The sequence below is a fragment of the Orcinus orca genome, chromosome 18 (assembly GCF_937001465.1).
Source record: "Orcinus orca chromosome 18, mOrcOrc1.1, whole genome shotgun sequence".
Classification (NCBI taxonomy): Eukaryota; Metazoa; Chordata; class Mammalia; order Artiodactyla; family Delphinidae; genus Orcinus; species Orcinus orca.
Genome location: NC_064576.1, coordinates 57,388,205 through 57,413,406, shown reverse-complemented (window position 1 = coordinate 57,413,406; position 25,202 = coordinate 57,388,205). Strand labels below are relative to the sequence as shown.

Sequence of the window (25,202 nt, the reverse complement as noted above, 5' to 3'; positions counted from 1 at the left end):
ATTAGTAAGATGATCCCAACAACTTCTCTAAGCAGAGAGAAATGTCTGTGGCCACTTTCACGAATGCTATTTCTACTCCAGCCTCCTGGACGCTTTGCCGCTTATCTCTGTTTAAACGTTTCTATTCATCTGAAATAACCACGGAGCATTTTTTACTATTATATATTACTCCCGTTTATTAAATACTGAAACCAGTTTATGCCACATATTCCAACAATGTTTATATAAAGAGCTCAAAATATAAAGGCTTATGAAAACTTTTATAGCCTTTATATAATATATACTATTTCTAGTACATGAATAAATACGGAGAAAAGAAGCCATTTTTTATATAACAATCAGCCAACACTTAGCATCAATGATTACACAAACCCACAAGCAAACAAAAAAATCCACTTTCGTCATTTTGGTTTTCAAAGCTAAAACTCCCTTTGCCACATGTAGCAATACCCAAGGGGATGGATGACTTGTAGTCACGGCCCTGGAAACAAGCGGACCAAGTCTCCCAGTTCTTCAAGTTTCTTTCTTGGTTAGAAGCTTCAACAACTGCATTACTCTTTCAAGAAGCAGAAAAAAAATCAAAACAAGTTAAGACTCTGTTCTACAAGGTATTTAATAAACCTGCACTGAAGAAATACTATATTTTCGTCTTAAATACATGCTTACTAGGCTTCCCTGGTGGCGCAGTGGTTAAGAATCCGCCTGCCAATGCAGGGGACACGGGTTCGAGCCCTGGTCCAGGAAGATCCCACATGCCGCGGAGCAACTAAGGCCGTGCGCCACAACTACTGAGCCTGGCTGAGCTCTAGAGCCTGTGAACCACAACTACTGAGCCCGCGTGCCACAACTATTGAAGCCCGCACACCTAGAGCCCGTGCTCCACAACAAGAGAAGCTGCCGCAATGAAAAGCCCAAGCACCGCAATGAACAGTAGGCCCCGCTCACCACAACTAGAGAAAGCCCGCACGCAGCAACGAAGACTCAACACAGCCAAAACTAAATAAATAAAATTAATAAATTTATTAAAAAAAACCAAACACACACTTACCTTTTACAGTGAGATATGGCTTTCCTTTCATCCTGGTATGAACATGTACATTTTTGAATAAAGTGATATAATCAATATTGTATGACATTCAATCTTTACATTGTCTTCAAAATGAACTTGCTTCTACTGTTTTAGGAATTATATGTACACTTAACATGTTTTCTACGTTAAAAAAAAAAAAGAGTGGCTCATAAAAAGTCATCCTTTAAACTCAAGGAACACAAAAGTGAAAAAGGCTTTCTATAGAAAGCCCTTACCATATCAATGGAATGTTTCTGTAAGAAGAAGAATAATCTGCTCTCTGAAGATATGGTTCAGTACGAGGGGCGAGGCCTGTATGGGCTCAGCTCTCCGGAGTCATGTCCAGAACTGGTCAGGGAGAACTGGGCTTCCATCTGAGCCTTGAAGCAATCAACACCTACCTGCCCTTCCGACCTCCTCCTTTCTTGACTTAGCTCTTACTTTTGGAACTAAAATTCTGCTTCACAAAATCTTTTTCAAAGAAGGCAAGGTCAAGGTGACTGGGAGCAAAACTGCCCAATCCCCAAGAAAAACATGCGTGCCTTCCATTCTGCTTCAAGGGAGGAAGCAGCCCAGGGGCTGGACCCACTGGGAACCTGCATATACTGCAGAGGTGTCTGTCCTGGAGGCCACAGGGAGTATGTATTTAATGTTACTCTCGAAGAGTGGAACCGAAGGTACCCAAGTAAATATTCAATATCGTCCCTTTCCTGGGGCTGTCTTCTAGAAGGGTAAAGAACGTGGGGCTCTGAGAATCACTTTTTATTTTGAAAAGAATAAGATGATGAAAAAGAAGTATGATATCCTGTCTTTAGAAGAAGGAAGACATTATATACCTCTTATCAGACTCCAGATAAACAGGCACACACACAAAAAATCACCTTTCGAATTTCAAGCAAGTATTTTCATTCCAAACTGATTAGGAAGTCCAAGACAGGAAGTATTTTGACAAATGTGACCAGAACTAAAGTAAAACCCGGGAAATCTGGAAAAAATCAACTCTTTGATTCACTTGCAACACTTTGCTACGGAAAACGTAATAAAACCTTAACCTCTTTCTTGCACAAGGCTTTTAACAAAAGATCTCACTCAGGAGAAGCCCATGATAAAATGACTCTCTTCCATACACACGGACCATTTATTCTGGGATGATGGCTGTATGACAGCATGATGTAAACACACTAATCCTACAAGTCAAGTAGTAGCAGCTACTATCTTCTTCACCTGACCCTCAGTATCAATAGATGTTATTATCCCCATTTTACAGATTGGGAAATAGAAACTTTGCTAAAATCACAGAGCAAATTACAAACATTACTTAAGACAGAACCCAAGTAGATTAATAACACCTCCCACCAGCACAGACTTTGCCACCTTCCAAGCCAACCTATCACACCATCATGAGTTTAGATATTAATGCTTTGTAACAATTCCTCACAAAGGTCAAGTGGTCAAAGGCTTAAAAATCACTTATTATAAGTGAAAGGTCCTGCCCAAATTGGAAATTAGAAAGCAGTGCAATATTCCAGGGATCTATATCCTGCACTGTTTATACCTGGGGTATACCAGGCCTCCATGTGTGAATTTCTTCAGCAGACACGAAGCCAAAGCCCCCCCAGAAGTTCAGGAACAATAACACCCTCTTGGAGGCTCTCTTCATTCCATGGTTCCGAAGAGCTTCTTTCGAACAGTCTGGGAGTCTCAGCTATGAGCTGAGATGCATCAGGAGTTATTCTCCCCTGAGGGAATCAGTCCACAGTTCCTGATCTTCATGCAAGTTTTCTTTAGCAAGAAACATGCATTTCATGTTATCTTTGATGTCGAAGGGCACTTGAATGGTAAGGACTAGTGTCTGGATGTTACAGTCTATGCCATTAAACATCTGGTGCAGAGCATCCAATGCCAGGACACAGCAATCCGAGCTAACCCAGTCTTCACCTGTTGCTCACACCTCAGAATCTGTGGCGGGCCAAGCAGTGAGAAGCAGTGGGAAAGACAAGCTTCGCTATTTCAGACGTGAGCATTTTCAGCGGGATGTCTCATGCAGTCTTGACTTGTCACAAATCCAATTTCTTCAACTGCTCATATGTCACAAAGAACTGCAGGTATTAGTTAAGGCTGACATTTTATGCCATCTTAACCCTAACGCATCAAAACAGACCCACGAATAGCACACCTCCTAACAAATATTTCTGGGCAGACCACATGCCATGGACATGATTAAACATGAGGGGCTCCACCCTCAACCACCCCAAGAGATCTCCCCATTAACCTTCCCAAGATCAGCTTGGAAGAGACAGACCACAACGGAGACACATAAATCCCCTGCATCAGCTCCAAAAGCTTCTAAGATTACATCCACACTGCTAGCTTTTCTGACTTTTAGGAAGACTTCACAGAACAGTAAATTCTGTGAGAAAGAGAAAGAGCAACCTCGGGGAGTTCTCCTCTAGGGCTGCCGGTAGGCAAGCTTGCCTGGGAGGGAGGCGCAGATAAACAAGGATGGTGCAAACTGACATCCCCTGCTTTATAATTCTGTCCTTTCATTTCTAATGAACTGTCTCTTCCTTCCTGCCTCCCACTTTGGCATAGAGGGAAAAGTGCTAGTCAGCCAAGTAATTCTGGGGCTGATTCCTGTCTGTCCTTAGGCACTCTCTGAAATAAGCATTCTAGAACACGATTGCCAAGCCACATCCTTCCCAAGGGTGGCTAGGGACTGAAAAAATAAACAAGTAAATAAATCCTTGTCTCTCCTCTCTCGGAAATCATAAACACTCTCAGCTCCTAGACCAGAGTCTAAAGAAAAGTTTTTATTGCTACCATTGCCTTTCAATATCACCACCATTAAGCCACGTTTCACAGTGCCTAGCAGAGACTTTATACCTCCTGAAAAAGAAACTGAATAGTTATTTCTTGAATCAGAGGAACAGAATAAGAACCTACTTCTAAATTCTAATTAATAACATGACAGTTTATATAAACAACATTCTTCAGCTGTATCTTTTTTCAGATCTACTCCAACAGAAAAGGATACAATAATATTCCAAGGACCAAGTCTCAACCAATTTGGCCAAAACCCTTTATATAGAGCAAAAAACCCTTCATTCTTCCATGTCTGTTATAAGGGAGGGGGGAAAAAAGTTAACGTCCAACTTTCCAATTATGTCAAATATGCATTAATAATTAGTAGCCAGACTGAACTGATACATTTTTCTTAAAAACAAAATTCTATTTGGAAGGACTATCTAAGAAATCATTGCCCACTGCCTCTCTTCTTTCTTTAAAGGTTTCTGCATAGGTGAAGACAAAGGCTCTGTACCAAACTATCCCACACCCAAAGCAAACAGCAGTTGGATAAGAAATGAGATTTAATTCCAATTAGAGTCTATTGCCTCCTTGCCATGTGGGCTTACAGCAGGTCAGAAATAAAAAAAGGAGGCAATGGCAGTAAAGACGTAATTCAGAGTACCACTATTTCATGTTGTTGGATAGATAACATTAAGTGTCTTTGCTTCATTAAAGCAATATTTGAAGTCTAGGGATGCGCCAGCATCACGCCGGTAAACAGCAACCACAAACGTGGTCCCTCATCTTTGGCTGCCGGCAACCCAGCAGGGGAGACAGTCACAAACTTTCATCTACGCAGGAACAGTAGGCCCAATTATTTAAACTGAGAATTAAGGTTAAGATTCATGTGTTCCTTTGAGAGATGTCTGAATGAAGGATGTTCATTCCAGTTTGACTCAACAGGAAGGTGATACATTCTGGAAGGAGACACAGTTCTACTACAATCACAGGAAATATGACTATTTTCTCACGCTTCACAGCAGAGCAGAGATATAAGAAAAATGAACTTTCATTTCTAAATATTCATTTAGATTTTGTATTTAAAACATTAGCCCCTGTGTGGCAAAAACTCTGTACCATCTCAAGACTTTAGAGCATCACTCGTCTTAGTTATTTTAGCCCTCAAAATTCAGATACTCCGTTGGTTAAATAAATATAAATACAAATATATATTTGGGGGCCTGTTTCACGGATTGAAGCAATCCACTAGAATGTTGAAGACTAACTTAAATAAATGTGCTTACTTCACCAGTGTCCCTTATTATTATACTAACAAGGTTTTATTATTATGTCTATACTTATTATTATAAATGTATATGATGTTTCTACCTAACATTATTCCAGGCACTGTGCTATTTTGTAGGTATGATCTCAATGATTTTTATAATAATCCTGTGATGTAGGTGCTATTATTTATTGTCCCATTTCACTTGTGAGGAAACCGAGGTGTAGAGTCTGTACCTTGACCAAAGTCACACGATTACAAATGACAGAATCACAGGTTCATCAGGCTCTAAACCCTTGTGTTTTTAAATCCTGAAAAGAAACTCTTCAGAAGGCAACGTGGAAGCCAATGAGCCACGAAAGGCATTCACAACAGCGTACAGATGGACATCCCCGCTCACCTGTAACAAGCAATCCAGGGAACCTGTGTAGCCAGGGCATCTGCCATCTCGAAGGACTCTCTGATTCATCATACGTGTTCTCACCACATCAACAGGGTTTGAGGCCAGGGCCCCCGCCAGCCCACAGGTGAAGCTTGAGCTATAAAGAAGAGACCGTTTGAAAAATAAAAAGTTTAATACCCCTGAGCTGCAGCCCCTACTATCAAGGGCAAGAAACAGCCTCCTCCCAAACTAGGTTAAAGTAACAGGTAACAAGATGGAATATATGAGAATGAGGCCCTTATCTAAAGCATTGTTTATACTGGCTTATAAATTCCAGCCTCGGCTAAGAATACTTTTGAGGTTCTGGAATGTCAACGAATCATAGAAACAGGAAGGAATGTCCTCCAAGGACGATCTATTTCATCTATCTATTCACCTACAAACAGGCATCAGAGTAATTTTAGCCATCTCATAACTACATTGCTCTTAGAGATCAGAGAAAAAGATTTCCTCACTGTAATGTGATGCCCACCAGGGCCCTGGGTTCTACTAAACTTTCAGTCACAAGACTACCATAGACCAGCCCTGGTATCAACTAACACAGAGTAGGGTTTCACAACTTCAGCACTACTAACATTTTGGAACAGAGAACTCTTTGTTGTGGATGTCTGTCCTGTGCACTGTAAGATGTTTAGCAGCTCGCTGGCCTCCACCCAGTAGATGTCATTAGCACATAAGAATCAGAACAGTCTCCGAAACGGCCAAATGTCATAGAAACAGAGAGTCAAAAAGTGGTTGCCAGAGCTTGGGGTTGGGAAGAAGTTGGTAAAAGCGTACAAAAATGTCAGTTATGAGATGAATAAGGTCTGAGGATCTAATGTATAACACGGTGATTATGGTTGACAACACAGTATTATATATAATTTAATTTTGCTACGAGAGTAGAATTTAAATGTTTTCACACAGACATAAAATGATGGATGTGTTAATTAACTCGATGAGGGTAATCATTTCATAATGCATACGTGTATCTAACCATATTGTGCACTTTAAGTATCTTACAATTCTACTTGCCAATTATACCTCAATAAAGCAGAAAAATAAAAAAATATAAAAATAGAAAGCAAGCAAGAGAATGCCAAGCATGATCGTAGCTGTATAATAAAGCACATGTAATATACTTTTGTAGACATATTTGCATATGCATAGAAAACACCTAAAGGTACATAAGCAAACAGTTAACAATGGCTACCTACGTAAAGGGGTAAGGACATACTTTTTCCTGGTTTACTTCCGTATCATAATTTTTCAAATATGAGAATATAATACTTTTATAATAAACTTTCTTTAAAATGTCTATAAATTTGCAGCAAAGTTCTACCCTAAGCTCATGCATACCTAAAATATTAATTTTTTAAAAATCCATAAACATACAGGAAATGGGTATACACAGTGTCTCCCATCAAGCCCGAGAGAATAAGATGCTTCTTGGTGAGGTCGTAGACCGGCAGCTCCACACCAACAACAATAGCGGCCCTCTGAGCAGTAAGGGACACGCCCTGGGTAAAAATATCAATAATAACAAGTCAGATATGTCTCCCCTACAAACTATGGCCAATTTTTACATTTTCCTGCTGGTAGGTAGAAATGTAGAGTGAAAGAGTAGAAAAATGCAGACGGTAAGAAGTCAGAAGCCCCAAAGTCTAATTCTGATTCTGGCACTAACTGTACGACCTTGACCAGGACGAGTCACCTCTCAGAGCTTCCGGTTTCCTTGTATGTATGGAGAGGATCGGACTGGATGACCTTTAGGGTCTAATCTATGAGATGACAGTCCCTAGAATACTAGGAAACAGCATTCCATACCAGCACTTGCCTAACAGTCTTCACTTAAGAGCCATGAAACCATACAGATCAAAAAATCCAATGTAACTATAACCTCTTCTCCATAAGAACTTGGGGAAAAAAGCAAACAAAACAAGTATTCAACCCTCACAGAATTTCTTATATATGAATTTTCTGAAAGGTACTTTAAAATCACGATATACTCCTTATGTAAAATCATGACATTTTCACTTTTACAGATTAAGGAAATTAAGGAAGAAGATCTCTTCAAGGGCAGATGTCATTCTTCTTCCTTTACTCCATTATACCATTTGGATTAAATAAAATAATAAAAATAGGAAAAATAACTTTTTTTAAAAATGGGAAGAACTAAGTCAGTTGGGTCTGTTTTTGAAGCTTACCTTCCAAAGTCCTCTTGTTCCCTCTTGCTGGTAAATGTGAATGAAGTTGCCTATCATTCCTCCTTGAAGGGAGCTATTTTGTGCTTGCATCCGAATCTAGAAATTAAAGACTAACGTGAGAAAGAAACTAGCATGTTTCTCCACAAATGCAGACTTAAAAAAAAAAAAATTATTCAATTTGTTGGTTAGTAATCATTAAAAGAAAAAAACTGTAATACAAATATTACTACAATGCTAGTTTAAATTTATCAGGATTGGTTCTTAGGCACTTTAGAATCAACAAAAAGCATCTAGTAGAGTCCAGTCTTGCATGCAGTAGCTCGTTAAGTGTCAAAAAGAAATTTTTTTTAAATAGTCTTTTAAAAAGGAAAGAAAATGGCATATCTCCCTCTAGGTTACTAAGTAGGAAAGAGAGAATATCATGGTTAATTCTAAAGATTTAACATAATTTATGAGTATCCAGTGTACCTGGCAGCACTAAGCAATGGTAAGCACATTTCTTAAATTAGTTACTCCAAGCCCTATTATTTCCAACCAGCCAAACCCTAAGGTACACAGACGTGCTGGCCAAAGGATGGCTGTGTGATGTCCCTCACACTCTGTTACATGGGAACTTACAAGTGAACTTCACAACTGCCATGGAATTCACATGACCAATATTCCAACATAAAAATAATGTTTGATGTAGCTCTGCATTTTTAAGAATAAAAAGGGACTTCTCACTAAAAAACTGGTACCTTATTTTGGTTTAGGGAGCACATGCATTACCCTCTAATTCTACAGAGAACTGTTACTGCCAGGCTAACGTGAGAAAACAAAATGCAGGAACCGCCTTTCCACAGCCCTGATACAGCTTTAAGAGGTTAACAGGAGTGCGGATATTCTTCTCTAGCAATTCTACCCCAGCACAGGGTAAACTCAGGGCAAAAGGGCCTGGTCCTTCTATTCACACCGCGTGTAACTGTAGTGCACCCAACACCCTGCTGCATGCAATGTTGATGTTGTCAGAATCTCCTGTTAGACTGAAAGCTGAAGGCGGGGTCCTTGCCTGACTCACTTTTGGATTCTAAGCATATAGCACACCAACTGGTGCAAGGCAGAAGCACAGTGAATGCTGCTTAAATAATGGGGGAAAGAAAAAGAATGAGGGAAGGAAAGGAATATCTTCAGAGGGTGTGACCAACAACTCACACCTGATTTTGATTTTCTTTAATTAGTTAGTCCCTTGCCTTATTACAAAAAGGATTTAAGGAGGCTGTATCCCTGGTATTGTTGATAAGGTCATCTAATGCGTTATGTCTAATTGTAGTTATGTAAATATTTTCATTACTATTTCCTGAAATCAAATTAGTGGAAAACGTAACGCCTTCAGAAACGGTCACCAACAAGCTGCCTAGACTGCTGTAAAGCTTGCAGTCCATCTATTTTATTTTAGTTTTTATTTTTTGGCTGCGTCGTGTGGCTTTCGAGATCTTAGTTCCCGGACCAGGGACTGAACCCGCACCCTCAGCAGTGAAAGCGCCAAGTCCTAACCACTGGACCAACGGGAAATTCCCAACAGCCCATCTATTTTAATGAACCAATAAAAACAAGGGAGATTTTCAATGAAAAATGAAATTCAAATGCATCTAAGCCTAATTTTCTTTTTTCTGGTTAATCACCAAAACCTCCAAAGTCTCCAAAAATGGGTCCTACTTGTGAGCTTATCTGTATCACTGGGAAATCCACCTAGTGCATGTTTCTGAGTCTTCACGGCACTAAAACTGTAAAGATTCACACATACACAGTATATGTTACATTCACAGATTTTCATTATCTGTACGTTGATTACAATAAGAAAATGCAGCGTGTGCCTGTAAGACATAGATAGCACTGCTTACTTTCAAAACATCAGTTGGATTAGCAATGGTTGAGGATATGACTCCAGAGAGAATTCCACAGACCACATTTATCAGAAGGGTTTCATCTGCAAACAAAGACATATTATTTGATTCTTCATATGTACAGGACTCTTCATATGAGTAACTCATGTATAGGTGTAATTCACTTACACATCACTTGTTCATTTAAGAGACGAAAGAAATACATGCTTAATGAATCAAGTAATTTTCAAAGGATTAGGGATTTTGCTGGCTGAAGGGATTTTGCTCAGCAAAATTTCTTGACACCTAAAAAGGAATGTGAACTATCACGCAAGAGTAACCATGGGAATCATCATGGAAGTGAACCATAATTCACATTTGTGTGTAAGTACAGACCACTGTAATTAAGACGAGGTCGTACACCAACTGGTAGGAGAATAAAAGATACCCTCCTATGAGATAAGGTGGAGATAAAATTTTAAAGCACATCATACATATTTAATTTGAAATGTACTGAAGCACTTTTCAAACATCTTTGCTCCTGGCTCACTGCGCTCATAGAACAGTGACTAGTGCTTATCTCTTTGTAAAAAAGACAGAAACTTCTAGGGATTAAAGCAAAGTCGAATAATCAACCAGCAAGAGAACATCAGAACTCAGAGCTCTTAATACTAAGAAAATGTAGTCACTGCTTTCCTGAAAAATAGGTGATAATTCCTATGATTGTAGAGAATTTTAAGTGGGCTAGAACTACAACAACATACCCTCTAGTCTGGACATTGTGGAAACAAGGACAACTCATTAAGACGTTTGTAAGATAGCTCTGTTGCCCCCCTAAATTCAGCTGATATCCAACTTGCTTATTTATATAAGCAAGTATAATTCATTTAGATTTTACACCCAACCCAAAGTTCTCCTCCACAGTAGTAAAGACACAAATAAGAAAATCGATCCCAAACCACTTGAACAAAAAGACAAACAACCCACCTCCTGTCCGTAAATGGAAAGAGAATTCCCCACTCACCTTCCGGGCGCTCGACAAATAACCGCTTCAAGCTCTGGTAGGCGCCTATCTTGATGGTGCCATAGGAAGCCTGGCGCAACATCGCAGGAGCAATCCTGCCAAACCAATGGGCAAAGGGACAAAAAAATCTAAAAAACCACTTAAAATCCTCTAGAAGACACACATAGGAGACGTAATCACGTATCTGCCTTCCACAATCAAACTACACTAAGATTTCTTAAGAGTTTAAAATCCAGCAAAAATATAGGTGGAGGACTCCCCTGGTGGTCCAGCGGTAAAGAATCCGCCTTACAATGCAGGGGACGTGGGTTCGATCCCTGGTCAGGGAACTAAGATCCCACAGGCTGTGGGGCAACTAAGCTCACGCACCTCAACTAGAGCACTAGTGCCACAACTACTGAGCTCTCGCACCTCAACTAGAGCCCGTGTGCTGCAAACTACAGAGCTCACGTGCCCTGGAGCCTGCACGCTGCAACTAGAGAGAAGCCCGTGCGCCACAACGAAAGATCCAGCGTGCCTCAACGAAGATCCTGCATGCTGCAACTAAGACCCGACGCAGCCAAAAATAAACAAACTAAATAATAAATAGGGACTTCCCTGGTGGCGCAGTGGTTGAGAGTCCGCCTGCCGATGCAGGGGACGCGGGTTCGTGCCCCGGTCCGGGAAGATCCCACATGCCGCGGAGCGGCTGGGCCCGTGAGCCGTGACCGCTAAGCCTACGCGTCCGGAGCCTGGAGAGGCCACAACAGTGAGACGCCCGCGTACCGCAAAAAAAAAAAAAGAAGCCACCGCAATGAGAAGCCCACGCACTGCAATGAAGAGTAGCCCCAGCTTGCTGCAACTAGAGAAACCCCGCGCACAGCAACAAAGACCCAACACAGCCAAAAATAAGTAAAAATTAAATTTAAAAAAATAAGTAATTAATTTAAAAATATTTTAAGAAAAAAGTTAAAAAAAATTTTTTTATAAAGGTGGGTTCTGGGACTTCCCTGGTGGCGCAGTGGATGGGAGTCGGCCTGCCAATGCAGGTGACACGGGTTCGATTCCTGGTCCGGGAGGATCCCACGTGCCACGGAGCGGCTCGGCCCGTGAGCCACGACTGCTGAGCTTGCGCTCTGGAGCCCGCGGGCTGCAGCTGCTGAGCCTGTGTGCCACGGCTGCTGAGGCCCGCGCACCTGGAGCCCATGCTCCGCGGCAGGAGAGGCCACCGCAATGAGAGGCCCACGCACCGCAATGAAGAGTAGCCCCGGCTCGCCACAACTAGAGAAAGCCCACACACAACCAAAAATAAATAAATAAAAATTAAAAAAAAAAAAAAAAAAAGGTGGGTTCTTGGGAGTTCCCTGGCAGTCCAGTGGTTAGGACTAGGCACTCTTTCAATGCCAAGGGCCCAGGTTCAATCCCTGGTCGGGGAACTAAGCTCCCACAAGCCACACAGTGGATCAAAAAATAAAATATATGTATATGTGTGTGTGTGTGGTGTGTGTATATGGGTTCAGTTAAATGTGTGCAAGTTATTAGTTCCCTAAGTGATAGCTCAGCCCCTCATATTTATCCTCAATGAAAACACACGGAGTTCTATTTGCCCATTCACATTATAATGGGAGGGCTTTCCTTTCTCAGGACAAAGCACCTGGTGAAATGTGGCCTCTGTAAGCATCCTCCAGGGTTGCTGGAGCTCATCTCCCACCTCCCTGGGGGCCCTGTTCCACTTATTCCCTCTCCCTCCTCCAGGACCCTCCCCACCCCAAAACCACCCTGTGGCATTCATACTCGCAGGCTCTCCTGCCACACTTCCCACCTCCTTCTCAGATTGCAATGTGGCTTCCTTCTACCCTCTTCATCAATAGCCCCCTCACCAAAAGGGGCCCAAGGGACATCTCTGTAGCTAAATTAAATGATGCTTTTCAATCAGCATCTTATAAAGCCTCTCTGTCTTTCCAGTATTTGCTATGGTCCACTCTTTGTCCTGCTTGCAGCCGTCTCCTCCCTGAGCTGCCATAACTTCACTCTCTCCAATTCCTCTTCTTTCTCTGCACATCCTACCTCTGTCCTCTGAGGGGCCCAGGAGTTCTGTCCTTCCTCTCTTCTCTCACGGCTCCACACACTCCCCAGATGAGCTCATCTACTCGCATGGCTTCAACTGTCCAAAGAGTCATGACTCCTAAATTCATGTTTCCAACACTGATCCCAAGATGCATTTCCAGCTGCTTCCCAGATTTTTCAATTCACATGTCCTACACCTACCACCAGAGCAAGTGTCTCACCCAACTAATTATCCTCCCTCTCCAAACAATCCGCTCTCCTCTTCTGTGTCCTAGACCAAGGAATGGTACCTCCATCTGCACACTGGCCAGAACCAGAAAGAGACACTAGCCCGTCTCCTCCTTCCCCACCACCCCTCATGTATGAGGTCGTACACTATGTCGATCCTCTGCCCTAAACAGCCTGCCTTCTTTCTCTCCACCCCCAAGACAATTCCTCAGGTCAGATCCTTGTCTCTGCTTCCTATGTGCCAGCCTGCTTCCACTGTCACTGTCTCTCTTTCTCCCAATGGCAGGCGGGAATTTTTTACAACGCAAACCTGATCATGTCAGTCCCTCTACTCAAAACCCTTCAGTGGCTTCTGTCTGCCACAGGTATAGTAAACTCACACTTACAGGTACCGGGCAGATGCTATGAGCGCGTGAGGCGGGCTGAGTCTAATTGCACACCTACGCTATGTGAGTGCCAGAGGTTTGGTAAACCAGAGAAAGCATCCTTAACACCAGTTACTATTATCATAAGTGACCCAATGTGGGCCCAGATGTTAGCTTTCTTGAGAAGATCGAATGGTTTTTATGTTCAACTTCTCGCATTTAAAAGACTGGCTCGACTGAAAGACAAAAACCTTTGGGGACCCGTGGGTGGGAGGGCTGTGAGACATCAGTTTGGGATCTGGACCTGGTCCTTCAAGATCAGATCCAGGGCCTCTTAGTCTGGGATTGATGCCCTGCCTCAACCAGAGTCTAGTACTCGGCAGACGCCACTGTAATCCCGTTTGCACAACTGCAGTCCCACTCAACCACAGTTCCTCCAGGGCAGGGGGCTGCTGCCGATTCCCATGTGTCCACCCAGATCCAGTCTCGCCCCTCTCCGTGCTGCTCTGTGCCGAGGCTGGCGCCATGGATGACACCACCCAGCTCCCCTGCCAGCTGATTCCAGCCAGTAGAAGATGGGAGAGAGGGAGAGAGGGAGGGAGGGAGGGGGAAGAAGCGGAGGTATTTCTTCCTCTCCCTGGGCACTAGCAAGGCATCTCTCAACAACTCCTGTTGGGTCCTTCAAGGCTCCAGCCCTAGTAGGCTCTGCTAACATCATTCCTGTCCTTGTCTCTCTGGTCCTAGGCTTGGTAACAATTTCTCATTTTGCTAGTTTCTAGGTACCTCAAAATCCTTTATTCGTTCCCTTAACCCTTAAGTAGCCCTTTCATTAATCTCCCTTCATTTAAACCACCCGAACGAACTGTTTCCTGCAGGGCCTCTGACTGACATAGGCAGGACCCCGCCTTACTCACTCTCCTATCCAGTGCCTGCAGTACACTGGTCGTTAAATGTTGGATTAAAGAAAAGCTGTTCACTGCAACTCTTACCTATGGAGAATATCATATCATTTTCATTATAGCAAAAACCTCAGTAATTCAGAATAACCCAGGGGAAGGGCTATTAAAACAAATGTAATTTTTGTATTATTATCTGTATTTGAATATAATGAAAAGTTTCACCACAACACTCGCTACATTAAAACACATATATAGAAAATAAAGTTGAAATGAAAAATGAAAAAAAAAATCAACGATTGCTACTTGCTCTTGAATACACCCCAAACTTGTATTTTTTCTCTATGAAGTCTTAGTGTGAAGTCTGTTCATTTGAAAGTTCAACACTGAAATATAAACACACGAAGGTCTACTTACCCTGAATACAGTGCTTTTAGGCCTTCCTCTCTGCCTATCCTCACTAACGCATGCAACGTTCCTCGATACCTGATTTCTTTAAAGTTTGCATCATTCTTCTGGCCTTGAATCTGGAGCCGTGTCTTGGTTAAATCAATTGGAAAAGTACCTTAAAATTTTTAAGAAGGAAACGTTTCACTTAATAGAAAGAAATTTCACTAAACAAAGGATACACAGGGATACATTACTGAGGAAACATTCAGACTATAACGTAAACTAAGAAACAGAAATGGCAGATACTCTGCAATCTTCCTATTTAAAAAAAAATTAGGAACCAAAAGATTTTTTAAAATCTTTTTAAAAATGCATAACTGTGTTTTCTGTACATTTTTATTTATGTCCCATCTTATTCTACCTAGGATTTGAGGAGGCTGCACTGCTATCAAAAATAGGTACATGGTATGATTTACACAAACAGGAAATCCACTTTCAAATATAAGTTACTGGGAACTCCCTGGCAGTCCTGTGGTTAGGACTCAGCACTTTCACTGCTGGGGCCCGGGTTCAATCCCTTGTTGGGGAACTTAGATCCTGCAGGCCGCGCAGTGTAGCCAAGAAATAATAATAATAAAATAAAAATAAAATGTAAGTTACTATTTTTCACACATGTGAAGGCTGATACGGGGTTCAACATGAACGGAGATAAATGCGTTTTCTAAAGGAATTTCTCACCTGTGTGTTACAGCCTAAAAGTGACTCTGTTAATGTAGGTAAAAACGTTTAATGTAGTACCTAAGAGATAGTCCATCCAAACATATAAACCCATACACAGTAACCTTGAGTCACTGTGTCGACGAATCTACACGGGGAGCCTAAGCCAGTGGTCGGTGGTTAATGTGCCTCAACCCCTCAGCCCAGGTCCCCACTGGCTCCTCAAGGGCAGCCTCTGTCCCAGGACAGCAGCGATTCAGCCCAACACCTGGCACTTGGCAGCATCTCAATCAACATGTGCTTTGTTTTGGTTTTGGCCACGCCACACAGCTTGTGGGATCTTAGCTCCCCAACCAGGGATTGAACCCGGGACCTGGGGCAGTGAAAGTGCAGAGTCCTAACCCCCCCACCCCCCCCACCCCCGCCGTCAATTAACATGTGCTGAATGAATGATCAGGGGAATAAACAAAGGAACAAATAGGATCTGACTGGAGCTGAGCGGATGAGGAAGTCACCAGCAGGACATGAACAACAGGCATGATTCGAACATGATGACACGATGACAGTCACTCGCCTCCGGCTCAGGAAGGCCCTGGGGCTCCCTAAACCTCTTTTAAAGCCAATGTGTTAACAGTGATGAAGCGGGGGAAAAGGACAAGGAGAACAGGACAGATGGCATCCAACAATGATGCATGAAACTTCCGTTTGAGCAACAGGTCCAACTGTCTCCCCACTGAACTTTCAACCCTAAACTGCTAATAAGCAGCCGAAGTCACTATTTCGTCTTAAAAGTATCGCAAAGGAAGAAAGAAATTGTGAATCCTGAGATTCAGTGTTTCATCATCTCACATTCTGTGCCTGAACTACACTCACACCATAAGTCTTATGACACCCAACGATCACATCCATAAGTTTCAGCCTCATCACGTACAGCAGGCAGCTGACCAGCCTCGCCCTGGGCTCCTTACCGCACTCCGCTGTGATGGAGGCCAGGCCTCCGTACACGAAGGGCTTCCAGTTCAGGGCTGACATGCTCACCGCTGTCCCTTCTCCTTTGTTCACAGACGCATAGCCTCCAACAGGGTTTTTCCTGGACACAAAAGTAAGGTGTTTCAATGTTGTAACTTCTCACACAGGCAGTTTCTTTTTTTTTTTTTTTTTTTCCGGTATGCGGTCCTCTCACTGCCGCGGCCTCTCCCGTTGCGGAGCACAGGCTCCGGACGCGCAGGCGCAGCAGCCATGGCTCACAGGCCCAGCCGCTCCGCGGCATGTGGGATCTTCCCGGACCGGGGCACGCACCCGTGTCCCCTGCATCGGCAGGCGGACTCTCAACCACTGCACCACCAATGAAGCCCCAGGCAGCTTCTTCTTTAAGCTCGTGTTTCACTTGGAGTGAGCACTACCAGATGCTACCCCTGAACCCTGCCCTCACCCACACATGCACGGTTCCCAAGATGATCCTCACCTTATAAAGGAAAGCACCCCTATTTCCTAAACCCCAAATCAGTCGATCAGTTGCCTTAATTCTAACCCAGGCCTTAAATAAGCCGATATATTGATATCTTGATATGCGTTGATTAGTGTAGTACAATGGAGGTGATTTTCTGGGTAGTCCATGTTATCTTAAATCTGTTCTTCACTTAATAAATATTTGCCATTTGCTTGCCACTGTCTTAGTGAGTCCCTCCCAGGAGGTACTGGAGTCTTTCAGATACACAGAAGCAGAAAAATGTTGCAACCCAGTGTCACAAGCTAAAATGATAATTACTTAAAATGACCAAAATGAACCTGTAGTTTACAAATGTTAGCTCTCTTCTCTTACTCACGTTATGTTACTAGCTGTGAGGCGGCCCGGGATGAAGGAACGAGGCAGACTATGGAGTCAGAGCCTCATCACCCCCTTCCTAGTAAACTTCCTGTTAACCTCTAGGTTTTTAAATTCTCCCTCATCATCATCATAGTTGAAGCAGCCAATACAACCAATTAGGGGTAGAGTCCACACCTTTACTCATGCCTACTGTGGAAATTAAATACAAAAAAGACACTCACGGGAGGTGGAGTCAAGATAGTGGTGTGAGAAGACGCAGAGTTAGTGTCTCCCCACAACTAGTGCACCTGCCTGGAGACTCTGACGCTCAAGGAGACGGGAGGGACCCCAAAGTGAACCAGTAGGATGTAGGGGTACTGAGGGGAGAGAAGGAGCGGAGGCCAGATCAGGAGAGGCAGGCGAGAGGGACTCTCCTGGAGCAGCGGGAGAGGAGTGGAGGGCGATTGCCCCGCCCACTCAGGCCCCGGGAGCCTGCTGAGCTCCCAGGCCGGTACCCCCCGCCAAACCCCATCCAGGCCAATACAAGAAAGTTTAACAAAGATCTAGAAGAACTAAAGAACAAACAGAGATGAACAACACAATAACTGAAGTGAAAAATACACTAGAAGGAACCAATAACAGAATAACTGAGGCAGAACGAGTAAGTGAGCTGGAAGACAAAACGGTGGAAATAACTGCCAAGGAGCAGAATAAAGAAAATAGGATGAAAAGAACGGAAGACAGTCTCAGAGACCTCTGGGACAACACTAAACGCACCAACGTTGGAATATAGGGGTCCCAGAAGAAGAGAAAAAGAAAGGATTTGAGAAAATATTTGAAGAGATTATAGTTGAAAACTTCCCTAACATGGGAAAGGAAATAGTCACCCAGGTCCAGGAAGCACAGAGAGTCCCATATAGGATAAACCCTAGGAAAAATACACCAAGACACATATTAATCAAACTAACAAAAATTAAATTCAAAGAAAAAATATTAAAAGCAACAAGGAAAAAACAAAAAATAACATACAAAGGAATCCCCATAAGGTTATCAGCTGATTTTTCAGAGGAAACTCTGCAGGCGAGAAGGGAGTGGCAGGATATACTTAAAGTGATGAAAGAGAAAAACCTACATCCAAGATTACTCTACCCATCCAGGATCTCATTCAGATTCAATAAAGAAGTCAAAAGCTTTTCAGACAAGCAAAAGCTAAGAGAATTCAGCACCACCAAACCACCTTTACAACAAATGCTAAAGAAACTTCTCTAAGCGGGGGAAACATAAGAGAAGAAAAAGACACACAAAACCAAACCCAAAACAATTAAGAAAATGGTAATAGGAACAAACATATCGATAATAACCTTGAATGTAAATGGATTAAATGTCCTAAAGGACACAGACTGACTGCATGGATACAAAAACAAGACCCGGAAAATTTAAGAAAATTGAAATTGTATCAAGCATCTTTTCTGACCACAATGCTATGAGACTGGAAATCAATTACAGGAAAAAAAACTGTAAAAACCACAAATACATGGAGGCTAAACAGTGTGCTACTAAATAATCGAGAGATCAGTGAAGAAATCAAGGAAATAAAAAAATACATAGAAACAAATGACAACGAAAACATGACAACCGAAAACCTATGGGACACAGCAAAAGCAGTTCTAAGAGGGAAGTTTATAGCAATTCAATCTCACCTCAAGAAACAAGAAAAATCTCAAATAAACAATCTAACCCTACACTTAAAACAACTAGAGAAAGAAGAACAAAGAAAACCCAAAGTCAGTAGAAGGAAAGAAATCATAAAGATCAGAGCAGAAATAAATGAAACAGAAACGAAGAAAAAAGCGAAGATCAATAAAGCTAAAAGCTGGTTCTTTGAGAAGATAAACAAAATTGATAAACCCTTAGCCAGACTCATCAAGAAAAAAAGGGAGAGGACACAAATCAATAAAAGTAGAAATGAAAAAGGAGAAATCACAACTGACACTGCAGAAATACAAAGGATTATAGGAGACTACTACAAACAACTATATGCCAATAAAATGGACAACCACGAAGAAATGGACAAATTCTTGGAAAGGTACAATTTTCCAGGACTGAACCAGGAAGAATTAGAAAATATAAACAGACCTATCACAAGTAATGAAATTGAAACCATAATTAAAAATCTTCCAACAAACAAAAGTCCAGGACCAGATGGCTTCACAGGCGAATTCTATCAAACATTTAGAGAAGAGCTAACACTGATCCTTCTCAAAGTCCTCCAAAAATTGCAGAGGGAGAAACACTCCCAAATTCATTCTACGAAGCCACCATCACCCTGATACCAAAACCAGAAAAAGATATCACAAAAAAAGAAAATTACAGACCAATATCACTGATGAACATAGATGCAAAAATCCTCAACAAAATACTAGCAAACAGATTCCAACAGCACATTAAAAGGATCATACACCATGATCAAGTGGGATTTATCCCAGGGATGCAAGGATTCTTCAAAATACACACATCAATGTGATACACTACATTAACAAATTAAGGAATAAAAACATATGCTTTCAATAGATGCAGAAAAAGCTTTTGACAAAATTCAACACACATTTATGATAAAAACTCTCAAGAAAATGGGCACAGAGAGAAACTACCTCAACATACTAAAGGCCATATATGACAAATCCACAGCAAGCATCATACTCAATGGTGAAAAACTGAAAGCATTTCCACTAAGATGAGGAACAAGACAAGGATGTCCACTCTCACCACTATTATTCAACATAGTTTTAGAAGTCCTAGCCACAGCAATCAGAGAAGAAAAAGAAATAAAAGGAATACAAATTGGAAAGGATGAAGTAAAACTGTCACTGCTTGCTGATGACATGATACTATACATAGAAAATCCTAAAGGTGCTACCAGAAAACTACCAGAACTAATCAATGGATTTGGTAAGGTTGCAGGAAACAAAATTAATGCACAGAAATCTCTGGCATTCCCATACACCAACAGCAAAAAATCAGGAAGAGAAATTAAGGAAACACTCACATTTACCACTGAAACAAAAAGAATAAAATACCTAGGAATAAACCTGCCTAAGGAGGCGAAAGAGTTGTACTCAGAAAACTATAAAACACTGATGAAAGAAATCAAAGATGACATAAACAGATGGAAAAATATACCATGTTCTTGGATTGGAAGAATCAATATTATGAAAATGACTATACTACCCAAAGCAATCTACAGATTCATTGCAATCCCTATCAAACTACTAATGGCATTTTTCACAGAATTAGAACAAAAAATTTTACAATTCATATGGAAACACAAAAGACCCCGAATAGACAAAGCAATCTTGAGAAAGAAAAATGGAGTTGGAGGAATCAGTCTCCCCAACTTCAAACTATACCACAAAGCTACAGTAATCAAGACAGTATGATACTGGCACAAAAACAGAAATATAGATCAACGGTACAAGATAGAATACCCATAAACCCACGCACATAGGGGAACCTAATTTACAACAAAGGAGGCAAGAACATACAATGGAGAAAAGACAGACTCTTCAATAAATGGTGCTGGGAAAACTGGACAGCTACATGTAAAAGAATGATATTAGAACACTACCTAACACCATACACAAAAATAAACTCCAAATGGATTAAAGACTTAAATTAAGACCAGACACTATAAAACTCTTAAGAGTAAAACATAGGAAAAACACTCTTTGACATAAGCCACAGCAAGATCTTTTTTGACCCACCTCCTAGAGTAATGGAAATAAAAACAAAAATAAACAAAAGGGACTTAATTAAACTTCAAAGCTTTTGCACAGCAAAGGAAACCATAAACAAGACAAAAAGACAATCCTCAAAATGGGAGAAAGTATTTGCAAATGAAACAACAAAGGATTAATCTACAAAATATACAAACAGCTCATAAAGCTCAATATCAAAAAAACAAACAATCCAGTTAAAAAATGGGCAGAAGACCTAAATAGACATTTCACCAAGGAAGGCATACAGATGGCCAAGAGGCACATGAAAAGATGCTCAACATCACTAATTATTAAAGAAGTGCAAGTCAAAACTACAATTAGTAATCACCTCACACCAGTCGGAATAGCCATTATCAAAAAATCTAGAAACAATAAATGCTGGAAAGAGTGTGGTGAAAAGGGAACCCTCCTGCACTGTTGGTGGGAATGTAAATTGATACAACCACTATGGAAAACAGTGCGGAGGTTCCTTAAAAAACTAAAAATAGAATTACCACATGACACAGCAATCCCACCACTGGCCATATACCCTGAGAAAATCGTAATTCAAAAGGAGTCATGTACCACAATGTTCATTGCAGCACTATTTACAACAGCCAGGACATGGAACAAACCTAAATGTCCATCGACAGATGAATGGATAAAGAAGATGTGGCACATATATACAATGGAGTGTTACTCAGCCATAAAAAGAAACAAAATCGAGTTATTTGTAGTGAGGTGGATGGACCTAGGGTCTGTCATACAGAGTGAAGTAAGTCAGAAAGAGAAAAACAAATACCATATGCTGACATATAATATGGAATCTAAAAAAAAAAAAATGGTACTGATGACCTAGTTGCAGGGCAGGATAAAAGAGGTAGACATAGAGAATGGACTTGAGGACACGGGGTGAGAGGGCGAAGCTGGGGCGAAGTGAGAGTAGCATCGACATATATACACTACGGAATGTAAAATAGTTGGCTGGTGGGAAGTAGCAGCACAGCACAGATCGGCTCAGTGCTTTGCGAGGACCTGGAGGGGTGGGATAGAGAGGGTGGGGGGGAGGCTCAAGAGGGAGGGGATATGGGGACATGTGCCCATATGGCTGAAGGGCTTTGTTGTCCAACAGAAACTAACACAATATTGTGAAGCAATTATACTCCAATAAAGATCTATTAAAAAAAAAAAGACACAAATGTTGCCTTCCATCCTCCTTTCCTTGTATAGGTCCTCACTCACTGTGACATATATGCCCGCAACTGCCACAGCCAGGCCCCCCACATTCATTCCGTGTTCTGCAGTTTTATGCGATTTCCGTCGGCAAATCTGGCCTTGCGCCAATTAACAGAAGACACATGGCAATTATTACACTTCTCTGTATATACTATCAACTCTAATTCTTGTCAGTTTAAAATAAAATCCTAATTTACTATAGTCATTGGCAAGCAATATGCCCAATGTTTTTACTTCGCACGTTTGGGAGTGTTCCCAAGTCTGTATTTCCCAGGAGACCTACCACAAGTCACCACTGCCAAGAACGTCACTTCACAAGATGGCCAAGGGGCTTCCTTACACCAAGAGAAAACAAAGGAACTCAAAAAGGACCCTAACAGACATACAGATACCTGTTCCTCATCTACAGACATTAACCAAATTCAGAGTGGTTACAGATGACTAAGGTAGAAGGCTCCCTGAGCATGGAACTTAAAAAATCATCATGTTTTATGTATTTCAGTACCAAAGAACAAGTCCTGCTCCCCAAAACTCATCTCACTATTAGCCTTGAAAAAGTTTAATATCTGTGCTTAATTCTTAGCCTTACTAAGTTCATAACTAAGGGAACGATTAACACTATAAGTTACAGACTATAAAACACATTAATAATAAATCCAATAATTCATTACTGTCCTCAACCCATTCTTGGGTTTTGCCGAGTCCAAGTTAAAAAGCAAAACAGGGCTTCCCTGGTGGCGCAGTGGTTGAGAGTCCGCCTGCCGATGCAGGGGACAGGGGTTTGTGCCCCGGTCCGGGAAGATCCCACATGCCGCGGAGTGGCTGGATCCGTGAGCCATGGCCGCTGAGCCTGCGCGTCCGCAGCCTGTGCTCCACAACGGGAGAGGCCATAACAGTGAGAGGCCCACGTACCGCAAAAAAAAAAAAAAAAAAAAAAAAAAGCAAAATAACTACATAACGTTAGCGTCTGGAAGCACTGTAACTTGCCGTTACAAAAGTGTTCAACATAAATGATTTCAGTGGATCCCCCCTCAAGTTTGGGATAGGACAGAAAAAGAGACAAGGAAACCCAGTTTCAGGAAGGCAACTTGTCCAAGGCCACATGGCTGACGGGGCAGAAGTGGACCTCCAACCCCCAAATGCTTTGATCCCAAGTTTAGTGTTCTTTCTGCTACCACCTGAGGCTGTACATGATCAAAAAGGAGTGATGGCATTTTAATTAAGGAGAAAATATTACCAAGCACCTTGGAAAAGGTACTACTGATAAGATGTACCTTAGAAACAATGAAAATGTGCTTTAAGAGAAAAGTCTTAAGAGAAAAATATATAGTCAGAAGGTAGTCAATCTAAACAGTTATAATTAATTTTTCCAATACACAGTATACAAAGATAGTATTCGTATTTTTTCCCAAGTTTTTTTTACTGAGGTGAAATTCACGTACTGCAAAATAAACCAGGGAAGTCCCTGGCGGTCCAGTGGTTAGGACTGGGCACTTTCACTCACCGGGCCAGGGTTCAATCCCTGGTCCCCTGGTCGAGGAACTAAGATCCCACAAGCCGCACGGTACAGGCAAAAACAAACAAACAAAAATAAAAGAAACCATTTTAGCAAATAATTCAGTGGCACTTAGTACATTCTAATTTTGTACAACCGCCATCTCTAGCTAGCCCCAAAATACTCCAGCACCCCAAAAGGAAACCATTAAGCAGTTCCTCTCCATTCCCCCTCCCCCTAGCCTCTATGATTCTTATTTTCTCGGCTGTGATACTATACATGCATCAAGCATCTCTGTGGAACACAAGACTCCTTATTAGTTCCTAACCTGGCTGAGGAGCTTCTTAAAAGTAGACACACAGGGCCCCAGCCACTGAATGAGGGAAATCCCAAGCATCAATGAGTCAAATAAATGATGGCCTTGGAATACGTATCACTTAAAATTAGGTAGTTGATTAGGTAGTGTTGACATTATAGCCGGTTCTTCTTGGCATTCATCTTATTTAGTAGAGATTTTTTTTCCTACAGTGTATACATAAATGTGTATGTACAAAATAGACACACACACACAAGATATCCTCTAAAATGTCAGCAAAAACGTTATTCGGAATGGGATTACAACTTCTGATCTCTAATTAGAAACAAAACATTTTTTAGAAACTATGTCGTCGGGGGGCTTCCCTGGTGGGGCAGTGGTTAAGAATCCGCCTGCCAGTGCAGGGGACACAGGTTCGAGCCCTGGTCCGGGAAGATCCCACATGCCGCGGAGCGACTAAGCCCATACACCACAACTACTGAGCCTGCGCTCTAGAGCCCGCAAGCCACAACTACTGAGCCCGTAAGCCTAGAGCCTGCGCTCCGCAACAAGACAAGCCACCGCAATGAGAAGCCCACGTACCGCAACGAAGACCCAACGCAGCGAAAAATAAATTTATTTTTTAAAAAAACAAACTATATTGTCATGTGACTTCATGTCATCTCATCCATTAACTTTGATTTCCTGCCAATACTTTTGCCAGTTTAAGTTTAATGAGATCTGGCTACTTTTTCTTCTGTTGGTTTTGATATTAAATTTTTAGTTAGTTATAATATTAAAACCCAGAGGTTCTGGGTTATACTCATATGCAACTACTCAAGTAGAGCTCGACCTTGTTGTGGAATTGCCTCCCAGGGTTTTGAATCACAAGGGATGAAGCACACACCCATTAGTTCCTATTCAGATATTACCCCACAATAACTTATCTTCCACAAACAAGGGTCCCCCCTCCAGTATCCCTGGTTAAACTGTAAGAAAGTACAGTCTATTCACTACAATGTTTAAAAGTTAACTAAGACGAGGGTAAATTAACTTTGGGGCTCTTCTCTTTTCCTTTCCCAAAGCTAGGACTAGCTTCCTGAGCAGTTAAGACTACCGTGCCTTCCCAGGTTACTGTTTGCAGAGTCAAATAAAGAATAAGTAAGCTGTACTGGCCAGGGCAAGCGGTGAAGGGCTTCAGTTATCTTGGGCTGAATTCTCTGTTCAGTAAACTAAACCACTTCTTTGTTTTTGAGCTCTTTGAGGGGTTCTCCTCACACACATTCCTTAACTTGCCAGCTCAATTTTTGGGAAAAA

General features: G+C 41.8%; 1 protein-coding gene across 3 annotated transcripts in view; it reads right to left on the bottom strand.

Annotated features, from left to right (window-relative positions):
- Positions 1-25,202, bottom strand: part of SLC25A30 (solute carrier family 25 member 30) — a 29,630-nt gene that overhangs the window by 2,347 nt on the left and 2,081 nt on the right. Inside the window, exons 2-10 of one of the 3 annotated variants that reach the window (XM_004274577.4) lie at positions 16,266-16,387; positions 14,608-14,755; positions 10,656-10,750; positions 9,650-9,735; positions 7,770-7,865; positions 6,958-7,082; positions 5,542-5,680; positions 4,104-4,184; positions 1,049-3,168 (exon numbers count right to left, since the gene is read on the bottom strand). In XM_004274577.4, the coding sequence (XP_004274625.1) occupies positions 3,127-3,168; positions 4,104-4,184; positions 5,542-5,680; positions 6,958-7,082; positions 7,770-7,865; positions 9,650-9,735; positions 10,656-10,750; positions 14,608-14,755; positions 16,266-16,329 (876 nt within the window). In that variant the 5' untranslated portion in view covers positions 16,330-16,387 and the 3' untranslated portion in view covers positions 1,049-3,126. Of the gene's footprint in view, positions 1-1,048; positions 3,169-4,103; positions 4,185-5,541; positions 5,681-6,957; positions 7,083-7,769; positions 7,866-9,649; positions 9,736-10,655; positions 10,751-14,607; positions 14,756-16,265; positions 16,388-25,202 lie in introns of those variants that run through there. The other 2 variants (XM_033436777.2, XM_033436778.2) reach the window with 2 other exon arrangements.